The 15,393-nt window shown below is 37.8% G+C and overlaps 1 protein-coding gene across 1 annotated transcript; it reads left to right on the top strand.

Annotated features, from left to right (window-relative positions):
• Positions 1–8,644: 8,644 nt before the first annotated feature.
• On the top strand, positions 8,645–10,150 carry LOC136224695 (2-oxoglutarate-dependent dioxygenase AOP3-like). The gene is made up of 3 exons (XM_066013101.1): positions 8,645–9,112; positions 9,422–9,743; positions 9,822–10,150. The coding sequence occupies exons 1-3, from the start codon at positions 8,736–8,738 to the stop codon at positions 10,047–10,049; spliced, it is 927 nt and encodes a 308-aa protein (XP_065869173.1). The 5' UTR covers positions 8,645–8,735; the 3' UTR covers positions 10,050–10,150.
• The last annotated feature ends 5,243 nt before the right edge of the window (positions 10,151–15,393 follow it).

The raw sequence follows: 15,393 nt of genomic DNA, 5'->3' as shown, positions 1-15,393 counted from the left end.
TCGAGGAGGTGTAGTGTCAGCTGGGATAGACTCTACTGAGTGAGGAGGAGAAGTCTCTTCTTGATCAGCATTGAGCTGGTCAGTTTGTTCTTGTTCTTCTTCTGCAGCCAACTTAGTATTAGTTGGGTCAGCAGCTTCCTCTCCACTGGTTGTCTCCCCAGTGTTATCCTGATCACTTTCTTCTTCCTCCTGTTGATCATTCCCTTCGTCTTCTTCTAGCTCTTCTTCAACCTGTGTGATGAACTGATCATCTAGTTGTACATCGTCTTCTTGATGCTCAGCTTCAGTTCCCTGACATTGTGTGAAGTGAGAGTCACTAAGATTAATGAAGTCAGTGGGGATAGCATCAATAGGGGTCAGCTCTGAAGACTTCTTCTTCTTCAGAGGTTGCTCATCAGCATCCATTCTTTCTTCTGTATCAGGCTCATCTTGCCTTCTTCTCTTCTGAGCTGACTTAGGTCTCTCCTGACCTTTTTGAGCAGCTGACTTCAGTTTCTTGGTCGGAGACTCAGCATCTTTCGAAGGAGTCCCAACAGCTTTCCTTTTGCGGGCAGCTGGAGCCTTTGTTCTTTTGCCCTTCTTTGGGACAGTCTCCTCAGCAGGCTGATCACCACCTTTGGCTTTCTTAACCGGTTGGTCAAACTTCAAGGCACGCAGCGCACCAGTTGTGATCTCAGAGCCTTGGGCCTCAGTTTCCTCGAATAGGTCAATCTGATGGTCTATGAGGATTCTGGTTATGAGTGAGCCCAGCCTTAGAGTTCCAGTGCTCCTTTGGAAGCCGGCAATTAAGAATACTGGCATGTTGATGGGCTTGTAGGTCAGCATATGCCATATGAAGCATTGCTCGAAGTTTGTTGCTGAGCTGGTGCAATTTATCTTTGGGAAGATATAATTGGTCAGCAGGTAGTGTGCCATCTTTTGGTGCTGGCCCATTGAGGAACTGGAGATTTCTCCAGAATGGCCAGCGGGCTTGCAAAAGGTTGCAGAGTACCCAGTTCCTTCATGATCACCAGTCCTCCTCAGTTTTGTTCCTTCATTCTTCAGTTTCAGCAAGTTGGCAAGGTAGGTAGGGTTGACAAAAATTGTTTTCTCTTTTACCACAGTTACTAGGTAGTCCTGGTTATCGTCAGTGACCCGCAGATTATGGTAGAATTCCCTTACTAAGTCAGGATAAGTTGGATCTCTGATTGAGAACAACTCCGTTCAGCCATTCTTCGATATCCATTCACAAAATGGTTGCTCGGTTTTTACGAAAGCCTCAGAGAACCATCTTGAGAAGTCTATCTTGCATTCTCTAACATCTTCGAAGACCTTAGTATAGGTTCTGACTTTGGTCAAATTTCCTTTAGAGGAGGTGGCTTGGCCAGCTTTGCCTTTGCTCGGTGTAGTGGCCTTAGTCATTTCAGGCGGAGTAGAATGCCTAGAAGGTTCATCGGAACTGGTCTTAGGGTGACCGGCACCGGAGATGTTTACGAAAATCTTAGTCATAGTTTCAGAGAGGGGTTTGGAGGTTTTGAGAGTTTTTAGAGAGAAAGTGCTTATGCTAGAGAATTCGGTAAGTGTAAAGAGATAAAAATGGGGATTTGCCTATTATTTATAGCTGTGAAAGGTGGATCTTATCGAATCCATGTGTCAGTTTTGCCTTGGGATTGTCAACCGACAAGGATCCTGGCTTTTATGACACATTCGGCGCATACGTCATCCTAGGTGGCTATTTGCGTGCTTTAGCATTAAATGCAACGGATCTTGTACTCAGCGTTTAGAATTCTAAACGTTCTATATTCTGAGTAGTCAGTTTTATACAAACGGATGGTTTAAGTAGTTGGTTGCTCAGTTTGAGATAACTACTCAGTGCGCATATTTGCTCAGTATGTGATATTCATTCATTTAGCATTAAACACTCAGCATACATCTATCCACCTAGCAAGCAATAGCATAAGTCATTCAGCATGGTAATTCACTCAGCATGAATATATATTAAGAGCTGGAATTTACTGAAGAGGATTAAACATACCAATGGCTTCTCTCAGTATGCTGAACTGCTCACGAGCCAGTGGCTTTGTGAAGATATCCGCAAGCTGCTCATCCGTTGGGACATAGGTCAGCTTTATCTTACCCTTGAGTACATGGTCTCTAATGAAGTGATGTCTGATGCTGACATGCTTCATCCTGCTGTGCTGAATTGGGTTCTTTGATAGATCAATTGCACTTTTGTTGTCACATTTGACCTCAATTGTCTTTGTTTGAACACCATAGTCTTCAAGCTGTTGCTTAATCCATAGGACTTGAGCAACACGGTGTCCAGCAGCAATGTACTCAGCTTCAGTGGTAGACAAGGCTACTGACGCCTGCTTCTTGCTGAACCAGGATACAAGATAGCTTCCTAAGAAGTGACATCCTCCAGAGGTGCTTTCTCGTTCAAGCTTGTCTTGTCCATAGTCAGTGTCAGTGTATCTAACGAGTGTAAAATCATGAGTGTTGGGATACCATAAACCTGCGTTCACTGAGCTTTGCAAATATCTAAGGATTCTTTTTACAGCTATGTAATGAGATTCCTTAGGGTTAGATTGATATCTAGCACAGTAGCATACTGAGAATTGAATGTCCGGTCTACTTGCTGTCAAGTAAAGTAGAGAGCCTATCATACCTCGATACAATTTGCTGTCTACCGACTTACCATTCTCGTCAGCGCAAAGGACAGTGTCAGTGCCCATAGGAGTAGATATTGGCTTGCAATTTTCAAGATCATATTTATTCAATATCTCCTTGGCATATTTAGCTTGACTGATGAAGATGCCATTTTTCCCTTGTTTGATTTAAAGTCCAAGGAAGAAGTTGAGTTCTCCCATCATTGACATTTCAAACTCAGTCTGCATTTGCTTGCTAAATTCCTTGCACATTGACTCATTAGTAGCACCGAAAATAATATCATCAACATATATTTGAGCCAGCAGGGTATCTTTACCCTTTCTCTTAATGAATAAGGTTGTATCAGCTTTGCCTCTGACATAGTTTCTAGTCAGCAGAAAACTGGTCAGCCTCTCACACTAAGCACATGGTGCTTACTTGAGGCCGTACAGAGCCTTTTTGAGTTTATAAACGTGGTTTGGGAATTTAGGATCCTCAAACCCTGGAGGTTGATTAACATAAACTTCCTCGTTTATAACTCCATTAAGGAATGCACTCTTAACATCCATTTGAAACAGTTTAAAGTTCATATAACTTGCATAAGCGCATAAAATTCTAATAGCCTCTAGCCTTGCCACTGGGGCAAAGGTCTCACCGTAGTCAATACCTTCTTACTGACTGTAGCCCTGAGCTACAAGCCTTGCTTTGTTCCTGACTACATTTCCTTGTTCATCCAGCTTGTTGCGGAAGACCCATCTTGTTCCAATGGTCTTATGACTCCTTGGATGTGGCACTAACTCCCATACATCGTTTCTTCTAAATTGATCAAGTTCCTCTTGCATTGCGCTCATCCAGAATTCATCTTCCTCAGCATCAGCGAAGTTCTTTGGTTCCTGAACTGAGACGAAGGCTACGTTGCTGAGGTATCTCCTGAGTTGGTTTCTTGTCATCAGGGTATTCTCAGCGGCATCAAGAATAGCACTCTCTGAGTGTCCTCTTGGTATCCTTATCTCCTTTGGTAGATTGATGTCTTGTGCTGTCTGTGTTTCAACAATCTCTGCAGGTGTAGACTGGTCAGTGAAAACAATTTGAGGTTCACTTTTACCTTGGGTCAGCCCTTGAGGGAATGACTCAGCGGATGTATCTTGATCAGCGGGTACTGAGTGTGGATCATCCTCGGTCAACGGCAGATATCTTCCTGCAGGGTTAGTTTCGTCGAACTCAATATGTACTGACTCTTCTAAAACTTGAGTTCGTTTATTGAAAACTCTGTATGCTTTGCTGTTTGTTGAGTAGCCTAAAAAGATAGCTTCATCAGCTTTTGAGTCAAACTTAGCTAGGCTATCTTTGGTGTTTAAAATAAAACATTTACAGCCAAAGGCACGAAAGTATCCAATGTTGTTCTTTCATCCTTTCCAAAGTTCGTAGGGGTTTTTCTTTAGTATAGGTCTAACAAGAGCCCTATTAAGAATATAGCACGCTGTGTTGACAGCTTCTCCCTAAAACTACTTTGGAAGCCTATGCTCACTCAGCATTGTCCTGGCTATTTCAACCAAGGTTCTGTTCTTCCTTTCTACAACCCCATTTTGTTGAGGTGTTCTAGGAGCAGAAAAATTATGGTCAATGTCGTTGGATTCACAGAATTCAACAAACTGTTGGTTCTTGAATTCTCCACCATTATCACTTCGGATGTGAGCCAGCTTTAGGTCTTTATCATTTTCAAGTTTTCTAACCAAATTTGAAAATGTCTCAGAGGTCTCATCCTTGCTACTCAGCAAGATGATCCAAGTGTACCGAGAAAAGTCATCTACAATGACCAAGGAAAATCTTCTTCCACCCAGACTCAGCGGCTGGACTGGACCGAAGAGATCCAAGTGTAGTAACTCTAACGGACGCTTAGTTGAGACAATATTTTTACTATGAAAAGATTGTTTGGTTTGTTTTCCAGCTTGGCAAGCGTGGCATAGTTGATCTTTTTCAAATTTAAGTTCTGGCAGTCCCTCAACCAATTGCTTTCTTGCTAATTTGGCTAGGAGGTCCATGCTTACATGACCAAGTCTCCTGTGCCATAGCTAGGAATTTTCTTCCTTTGATACTAAGCATACAGTTTTTGAAAACTTTTTCTCTAAGTTCAGCATGAAGACATTATCAATGCGAGGGGCAGTTAAAATTAACTCATTAGTTTTACCCTCGTATATTTTACATCCAGTGTCATCAAATATAACTTTTCTCCCATTGTCACATAGCTGAGCTACGCTGAGTAAGTTATATTTGAGTCCGCTGACTAGGGAGACAGACTCAATAGTAGGATTACCTCCAATGGTTCCTGATCCTACTATCTTACCCTTTTTGTTGTCTCCAAAACTTACGCTTCCTCCTTATTTACGCTCGAATGTGATGAACTGAGTTTCATCACCAGTCATATGCCTCGAGCATGCGCTGTCAATATACCACATCTTTGACTTCTCAGCACATCTCAGGCTTACCTGCAATGTAACTAGTTACTTTTAGGTACCCAATTCTTGTTGGGTCCTTGCTTGTTAGGTTCAACAGGTAAAGCATCATATTTTATTTTATGGCGGCATACTTGGACAGTATGGCCATTCTTTCCACAGAAGTCACAGCTGACCTTCCGTTTAGGATTTCTCACTAACTGGTCAGCACCCCAGTGCTGAGCGTGCTAGCACACCTTTGTGGTGTGTCCTTTCTTCCCACAGAAGTCACACTGGACATTCCGCTGAGGATTCCATCTCTGCTAACCAGTACTTCGGTACTAAGTATTCAGAGGGATATTTCTTTTGTTTGGAACCTTTAGTTGGTTCTGAATGGATGTGACGTCCTTTCTCAGTTTTTTAGAATCTGATTGGACCTCAGAGACAAACTTTTGCATAATTCCAATGTTACTATGCAGATCCGAGTTGTCCTGAAGAAGATATCGAAAGTCACTTAGTTTGACCTCCTCAACCTCGTCACATCGCCTGCTGAGTGCTCTAACCTTTTTATTACACTTTTTGACAAGTGTGTAAAGATCACCCAGGGCATTAACCATTTCATTTCTGAGCAAGGGTAGTGATATTACCTCAGTTGACTGTTCCTCATCATCAGATGCAATGGAGGGGTCAGCATGCTCAGAAGCACATGGCTCAGCAAGTTCGTCAGCCATGAAACAAATCTTCGCTGACTCAGTGGCATCAGCTTCAGATGATGATGAATCATCACTATCACTCCAGGTTGCCACCATTGCCTTCTTGCCATTCTTTCTTTCTTTCCTCAGCGAAGGACAGCTTGACTTGATATGGCCAGTTTGATGACATTCAAAGCAAGTAATGTGCTTTGAGCTGTCCTTCTTGTACTTGCTGTCACTGGAGTCAGCTTTGTACTTATCAAACTTTTTATAAGGCTTCTTAGAATATCTGTCATTCTTTTTGAACAGCCTTTTCATCTTTCTGGTAAACATAGCCATCTCTTCATCGTCTGTTGAGCTTCCATCAGTGGAGTCAACTTTCATGACAAGAGACTTTTGCTTCTTGTCTTCAGACTTTTCCTTCACCTCGAAATTCTTCATCGAGATCTCATGGGTCACCAATGAGCCGATGAGTTCATCATACTTATAGGTGGTTAAGTCTTGAGCTTCCTCAACAGCGGTCTTCTTTGCTTGCCAGTTTTTAGGAAGACTCCTAAGAATCTTCTTGACTTGTTCTTCCTCAGTGAAGATCTTTCTAAGTCTCTTGAGCTCGTTGATGATGTTTGTAAACCTTGCATTCATGTCAGAGATTCCTTCATCATCGTTCATTTCGAACAGCTCGTACAGTCTCATCTGCTGGTTCAGCTTGGACTCCTTCACTTTGTTGGTTCCTTCGTAGGTGACCTCCAGCTTCTTCCAGATCTCTTGCGCTGACTCACAACCTGATATCTTGTTATATTCTGCAGCATCAAGCGCACAGTGAAGCATGTTTATAGCCGAAGCATGATTCTATAGCTTCTTGAGATCATCCTCTGTCCATTTGGCCTCAGCTTTGACAACTGTTTGGCCAGCCACAACTTCAACAGGAACAAATGGGCCTTGGACTATTGAAAGCCATGCACTCATATTTGTTGCCTGGATGAAGTTTTTCATCCTATTCTTCCAGAAGGTATAGTTAGACCCGAAGAATAGAGGAGGCCGAGTAATGGACAGCCCCTCAGGTAAGATCTGAGTTGTCTGGTTTCCTGGAAGAAACCGAGTGCTATTTTCAGCCATAGTGGGGATCAGCTCAAGGTAGTTAAACCTTTCACAGTGAGCTTTTAAGCTTTGATACCACTTGTTGGTCCCTTATAACGTAACAAGTTAGTTCCAAGGGGGGGGATAGGAACTATTTTAAATTTTAGTACGTTAAGGCTGACTTCTTTCTCTTTGAAAAAGGATTACACAGCGCGCTAAGTAAATTAAGACACTAGCTTAGTCAACTGGTGACTAAGTCAACTTCTTTCTTTGAGGCAGGAGATAGCACTTGAGTCTATTCTTGAACTCAGATACTCAACACATACAACTCAGCGTGACCTCTTTACTTGGTCAGTTTTGTTTAAGCAAGCAATATATATATTAAGGAGTTTAAGGTTAGAAAGATGTTACTCAGCAGATTTATCCAGGTTCGGCCTCTAAGCCTACGTCCTGTCCCCGGAACACGTTCCGAGCTTTCGAATTCTCTATTGAGCTCTTTAACGGTAGAGCATCAAACCTTTTACAACTTAGAAGCTGAGTATAACAAGAGTACCTTCCTCTATACCTCTACTCACTCCTAATCTCTTGCTGAGTACTATAACCGAGTACTCAGCCTCTCCTTTCTAATCTCTAGAAATGATAAAGATTTGTCCTAAACAACAATTGCTAAGACACCTTAGATGATTGAATAATCACTCTAGACTTTTACACAAAAGATATAGAATTTGGTGTAAGTATTTGCTTTGCTTTTTCTCACAGAACTTTGAGTAGAATTTTGGTCAGTGTAATGGCTTGATGAAGTTCTGTGTTGAATGAAGCATCTGAAAGGCCTTATTTATAGAGACGTCTGAGGCATCAGTCATTTCGAATTTGGAAATAACCGTTGGAGGGAAATGGCTTCCTGTCGTTGTCACTCAGTCCTACTCAGTGCTTTTGGCCAATCAGATTCAAGTATCTTCTGTCTTTGGTCAGTGCTGAGCAGCTTTTAGTCAGTCCGGCAGAATGTCTCTCCATTTATGGTAAGATCAACTAGACAGCTTTCTGTGTCTTCTGAACTTTATCCAAAGTAGAAATACTTTGTCTGGAAGTTGTTCTTGCTCAGCTGCTGTCTTGTACTCTTTGTCGATACAACTCAGCAGCTTCGTTCCGAAGTTGTTCAACGAAGGTCTTCTCGATCCTTCTTCCGCTGAGCTGCGTTTTGTACATAACGACAGCGTTTTGCACACGCGGGCCGAGTGGTCTTGATCTATTTGACTCGGGCTTTGACTTCCGTATTGGGCTTTAAGCCTTTTAGTCTTTATGTCTTATAAACAATTTAACTCAACATTGAATAAACACATTAGTGTAATAAATCAAAGCATTTAAACTTAGTGTGTTTAAAATATATTTAATTTTACTTAAATAATTTTGTCAAATCAAAATCATGTGGAAAGGTGTTTTAACATTATATTTGCCAAAACCCACTAAACAAAATTTAAAGGTTTATAAAGCTAAGTCTGTATATACCCTTGAAAACTTTGATAAATTTCCTATCTGGGAAAAGAAAAGAGCTCCTAAAGCAAAGTGACAAATTACAAATATACTCACACCAATCAAAGCTATTTCTCACAAAAACATATTAGTAGATTCCCACTCTGGTAAGGTAATGAATCTTAATTTACTATGAGCTAGCCTCATCCGCAGTTATCTTAACGAGAATACATGTATGTAATGTAAGCCAATAAAAAATGACCTAATCAAAGAGCAGGTCCAAATGTATAGTGTGACAATTATTTTGCTAGAAAAACCTGTTTAGTTAAAGACTAAGTCCAAATATTGGATATTTTGAAATAGTCCGGTAATTTGAATATTGTTTCTTATAAGAAACAAAGGCAAATAAAACGTATCCATCAGTAGAAGCATCAGCATGGCTTCTCTGGAAGAGTCACCAAAGCTTCATGTCATTTACTTGGCAGAGGAAACTTTCAAGGAAGGAACAAGTGAGTGGCGCAAAGCTTGTAGTGAAGTAAGGCAAGCATTCGAAGAACATGGCTGTTTTGCACTGGACTGCACCGTATTCTCTACAGAGCTTCGGCAGGGAATTTTTGGTGGCTTAAAAGAATTGTTTGATCTTCCTACACAAGTTAAAATGCAAAATAAATGTCAAAGACCTTTGATTAGCTATGTTGGAAACATTTCCAGGATGCCCATCCATGAAAGCTTGGGTCTAGAAGATGCTGCTACTTTTCAGGCTGTCAACAATTTCACCCATCGCATGTGGCCCAGTGGAAATAATCACTTTCGGTACGTATATTGTAACACCATGTCCAATACCATGTAGATATTGTCCGCTCTAACCCAAAAACACCTTTAGTCTCACGGCTTTAAAACGCGTCTGCATGTATAGGATTCACATCTTACTAATAAGCCCCAATCACTTTTTCTCGAGGTGGGATTCAGTTCATTCCTACCTCCATCGCCATCCCTTAAGGCCGCTGCTTGCTCAGGCCTTCTACCCTGGACGCCACTCACTCCGGACCAGGTTGTTACATATATACATCATTAATGTCAGGACTACTAATTTTTATTTGATGATTTTGTATAATTTGGCAGGGATTGTGTTCATGCATATGGGAAGATTGTGGTAGAGTTGGATAAAATGGTTACAAGAATGTTATTTGAAAGCTATGGAGTGGAGAAACTTCACAAGTCATATGTTGAATCAACTTGCTATGTTCTTCGTCTACTTAAGAATAGAGTGGCTGAAGAGGGTGAGATTAATATAGGCATAGGAACTCATACTGACACAAGCTTCACCACTATACTTCACCAGAATGAAGTGGATGGTTTAGAGGTCGAAACCAAACAAGGCAACAACATCAAGGTTCAGTTTTCTCCTACCTCCTTCGTGGTCATGGCCGGCGATGCCTTAATGGTGAGTTTATAAAGCATAGTTGTGAACATCAAACTCGGTTAAAATATTTAATTATCTATCTTTTAAAAATTGAAATAGGCGTGGAGCAATGACAGGATCAAATCTCCGAGGCATAAAGTGGTGGTGAATGGAAAGGTTGATAGGTATTCAATGGGACTATTTACGTTCAATAATGGGATAATAAAAGTACCAGAAGAGCTAGTTGATGAGAAACACCCCTTAATGTATAAGCCATTTGATCATACTAAACTCCTCCATTTCTTTGCCCAAACTAGGACTTCTATCCAAGCCTATTGTGCCATTTAATTAAATTTCAATCCATTTCCATTTTCATTTTCCATGTACTATATGTTTCTATGGCTTGTTTGTGTATGGTAATTATAGTGAATTTTCCTTGTTAGACTTTGAAAAATTACTCTCAACGGTACAGCTAAAATTATCCCAGATATGGATTTATGGCTCCTGCACTGTTTGTATGTTATATTTGTATAAATAAGTTGCCTAAAGCGTTTTGCATTAAGAGTTTTACATTAAGAATTCGAATCATATCTAGTAATGAAATATAAAATACAAAGCAGAGCGAATATTATTGTATGTGCTATATTATCGAGTAGAATCATTTCATGCAATAGATATGCATAAAAAGTATTCTAATTTGTTTCTATGATATGATCATATGTGGAGGTCGTGTTCGAATTTATTAATTTATTCAAGAATCTGAAGAAAAATGAGAGGAATACTTAATTCTTAATCAATAGGGGATTAAGGAAATAAAGAATAAAATTTTCTTTGTTTGTTTGCTTTTATATTTTATTTTATTCTTGAAACCTTGCATATATTAGCTCAATTTGCATTAAATATATGGTAATTGTTAGCTAATATTTTTGGAATAGGCTAATTCCAATCTTGATTTATTGGGTTTTATCAAACGCATTAGAAAAATTGATTCTCAAATTAATTTTGTACTTTTGTAATTTTCTAACTACTAAAACAAATCATCGGGACAAAAGGTCGAAGGACTGAATAATTTTTTGGGAAAATTACAAAACTAGGTCAAATGGGAGGCACATTTACATATTTAACCCATTTACTCAACCTATTACATATCTAGACTTATTTTGTGTGACTTTCCCGTAATACCCCTACCCTTCCCACTTCCCCTCACTCTATCGGTTTCTCTCCCCTGTTCTCCTTGGTGCGCGAAAACGGTTTGGCTCCTCCATTAATGATTTGAAGACTTTTGATCTTCCTATTTGCCTTTAAATTGCATGAAATCTGCACCATGTTTCCAAATCACAATGAAGTTCTCTTTTCATCTCTTGATTCTGCAACTTCCTCACCCTAGAAAACGAAGCCATGGTTCTTCATCTTCCTGTTCGTTAATTGGTTTCTTTCTTCTTGTTACCATTCCAGAAATGGTTATTCTACGTTATTTCCGTCGTTCTTCCCAGTTTATCATACTGTTAGGAGCGAAAAATGTAAGTATATGCTGTTTTTCCTGCGTTTTCCATGAATTCACTTCGCGTAGTCGATGAATTCGCGGAGATCTGCGAAGAGAACGAGCCTGAAACTCGATGATCTACTTCGCGAATCGATGAATTCGCGACGTTCTGCGAAGAGAAAGAGTCTGAAACGTATGGATCTACCTCGCGAATCTATTAGTTCGCGAAGTCTGCGAATAGATCCTTACGTTTCAGACCTCGCAGACTTCGCAAAAGCATCGATATGCGACGTAGATAGTCACATTTCAGACCTCGCAGACTTCGCGAAAGAATCGTTATGCAAAGTAAAATCACCTCTTCCCATGCACATTTACATTCGCATGCTTCGCTAATTTTCATTTCGCGAATCCAAAATCGTCCTTTTTCATAACTAACACGGTTAATTTTTTCTGTAGATGGTTGAATACGTAACATCCTTTTCTGGAAGGCGGCGTACTGGGCTGCAGGGAAGATGATTTTCCTTCCTGTATAGGGATGAACTTCCCCAAGATTGACACATTCACTCCTGAAATGATTCGTTAGGAGAGATTGTGTCAATCTCGGGGTGCACCATGGGACACGTCCATCCTATGGTGCCAATCTTCAAAGTGGACCTAACTTAATCCGGTGCCAATTTTAAAGCGGATGAGTAATCTTCGTTTCAAAATTGGTACCGGATTAGTTATTGTGGCAATCTTGTTGTAAATTTTGATAATGTTATGATTTGAATGTTGTTATTGTGGCAATCTTTTTGTAAATTTTGATAATGTTATGATTTGAATGTTAGAATCCGTTGTTGTTTGCCCTTTTTTGTTATATACTACTTCGCGAATTAGCTTCAAAACACATCCAGGCTTCGCATATGCGAACTAAATTCATCAAGCAAACCCAAACATTTACTTCGCAGACTTCGCATAGTATGGAATATGCGAAGTCAGACGGGATGGGGCGAGCCGCGCGTAAATATTGGGGGTATTTTTGAAAAGTCACACAAAATGAGTCTAGATATGTAATAGGTTGAGTAAATGGGTTAAATATGTAAATGGGCCTCCCATTTGACCTAATTTTGTAATTTTCCCTAATTTTTTTTAGATCTCAAGTTTCATTAAAAAAGTTTTATTAGTTGAAATGATGACAACTAAAAGTAAGCAAACTCGAGGTTTTTTTTTTTTTTTTTTTACATCTTTTTTCTTTTCAAAAAAAAAAAAGTAAGCAAACTCGAGGAATTGAAAAGTTATATTTTTATTTATGTTGAAAATATTTATTACAAGATGGAAATAAAAGCTCAAAAATGTAAGAACAACTATATAAAGCAATTGCAATGAAAGAAAAATGAACTTGAAGCTAAGATGAACAGAATGATATTTTTTAATTCCACAAATTAATGAGTTTACCGGGACTCAAACCCTCGACCATTTGGTCTTGATATCATGTCATGAAACCGATTAAACTAAAAGCTCGAACTGATAGTTAAGGCTCAATCATATATCTTATATTAATCTCTGACAGTTCCTTCTTATTTGCCCCTCCCTTTTATTTGAATTTTAAAAGACAAAAAAACAAATATATATAGACTCATGGACTTGTTCATAGGTTGGGTCGGACCTAACCGGATTTTATATATATTTACATTGTTCAAGTCCACTCCAGCCCGTATTATATATGCATCGGGCTCGTACCAGGCTGGGCCTAACTAAAAAAGCTAATTCTCATACCCAGTCCAGCCCATCCAACTAATATTTATTTGAGGAATTTACACAGAAAATCAACTCTCAATTTTTAATTACAGTTAACTATCCTCTATAATTGTCTTTTATCATTTCCTTATATTTAATTCTATTTTTGTCAAATTATAGTTAATTGCATTAGAAACTGACATTAGAAAAAAGAGATAGTTTTAAAAATAGAAAACTGAAACGTGGCTAACAATGGTTTCCATTGATAAAAATGTTATATGTTTAATAAAATTTGACATAGTTGTATTATTTTCTTAAAGAATAAGTAATTTGTAATAAATCAAATCTTTCATTGGTTTATTTTCTGTTTTCTTTTATTTGATTTTCTTTAGTATTTCTGTCAATATCAATTAACAAAATATTAAAGTTTGAGATAATAATTGTAAAAATGGTTAAGGTGTAAAAATACTCTTAACGTTTTGTGTCAGGAGCAATTTTACTCTTAACGTTAGAAGCCATGAGCAATTTTACCTCTAACGTTGATAAATTGGGTTAATTTGAGAAATAATTCATCAAATTGTCTTCTCGATCATAAATCTTTTCATCTTCACTTCACACGTACGTCATTTTATCAGAAACAAATCACAAACATATGTTGGGATGTTAAAAAAATAAAAAAAAATATTGTGTTTTGTACAACTTAGATAAAAAAAATCAAAAAATTCACTGAATTTATAAATATTAATTTCCAATTCTATTATTAAATTATGAATCTTTTTTTTAGAACGAATTGATATACAATTGGTACAAAATAAAGAACAAAAATGATTGTGTTTTATAATAGTGTCTGAAATTGACCCAATTTATTAACATTAGAAGTAAAATGCTCTTGGCTACAAACGTTAGGGGTAAAATTATATCATTTTAAACGTTAGGGATAAAATTGCTCATCATCCAAAATGTTAAAGGTATTTTTGCACCTTAACCCTCGTAAAAATAAGTAATGTCTCCATAATTAAATTAATGAGTACAAATACTTCAGAATTTTTTTAATCTTAGTTTCACTTTTCTGTTTTGTAATTTCATAATTTTGGTATATTTGTGCAATTGTTTTTTTTTATATATATAATCAACATATGTGGAATTGTTAATTCATGCGTATTGAGATGTAAGCAAAAAGAAGATCAAATATTATGATTCTAATCATTGCAATATTTTGTGTTATTTATAGTATAATAATATGGAGACGGGCCGGGCTGGGCCGGGTCAAGTCCGGCTTTTGAAATAAATAGCAAATCCAATCTATTTTATGTGCGGATTTATGTGGATTCGGACCGGACTGGACCTAATATCAAATAAACATGTTCAAATCCAACCTACGGAAGGTAGATTTAGACGGACCAAACGGGCCAACGGACTCGTGAACAGACCTATAGACTCTTATACATGGAAAGTTTTTCTCATTCCACAACTCTAAAATCCAAACTCTACCAATACTAGGCTTGAGAATTCCTTGACCTCCTCTTTTCTTCCTCCTTCGACTTTCACTCTCTTTCTTCCATTTTCAACTTTCCTATTAAGTCTAGGCTGAAGGAAGCTCTAGGGACGTCCGGCCTGGGCGGCCGCCTAAGGCATCCGATTTACGGAGGTCTCCGATCGGAATTTTTTTTAAGCTTGATAATTATTAAGATTGCTATAGTTAAAAAATTATATAGGCTTGAGTTTATAACAAAATGCAGCACTAGGTTAAATGGTAAAGACGTAGTAGAGTTGTTTTAAAGAGTGAGAGTTTGATCTTTTGATTTGTATGTTTTTGCTCTCGTTTTCTTTTATTTCTGATTTTCTTAATAACAAGAAGAATATGTTTCTTATTATTATTTAAAGTTCGTTTCTCTTTATTTTTCATATATGTTTTTATTTTATTTTTACTATTATTATTATTATTATATAATTTTAATAATTATTTTTTTATAATCTTAATTTTTCCCTTAAACCAAAATATTAATATATATTCAATCTAAAATGATTAATATATGTTGATTTACTTGTTACAATATATTTTAGCACACAATTAATTTTCACTAATTTACTTATATTATAGTGAGTATTTTTACAAAACCAAAATAAAAATTATAATCTAGTAGGACAGCAATTTATAAGAAGGTCTGAATATTTATGGACCACCGCAAAACGTTATGAACCATCACAGATAATTTTTTATCCTTAAAAATAATATATGTATTTTTTGTGGGTTTATATGGACTGGACTCGGTATTTGAGTTTTATGACGTGATTTAATAAAAAAATGATTTTTTTGTAATATAACATATTGAGTTAATTACATAACCTGTACCGATCAAATTTTTTTATTCTAAGTATTTTTACAAATTCAAAATGAAAATTATAATCTAGTAGGACAATAATTCATAAAAACACTCAAATGTTTATGGACCGAGGCCAGGAGTGCGACCACCTAGGACCTGAGCCAAAAGG

This window comes from Euphorbia lathyris, chromosome 3 (genome assembly GCF_963576675.1).
Source record: "Euphorbia lathyris chromosome 3, ddEupLath1.1, whole genome shotgun sequence".
Classification (NCBI taxonomy): Eukaryota; Viridiplantae; Streptophyta; class Magnoliopsida; order Malpighiales; family Euphorbiaceae; genus Euphorbia; species Euphorbia lathyris.
This window is presented reverse-complemented; position numbering and strand designations above follow the sequence as displayed.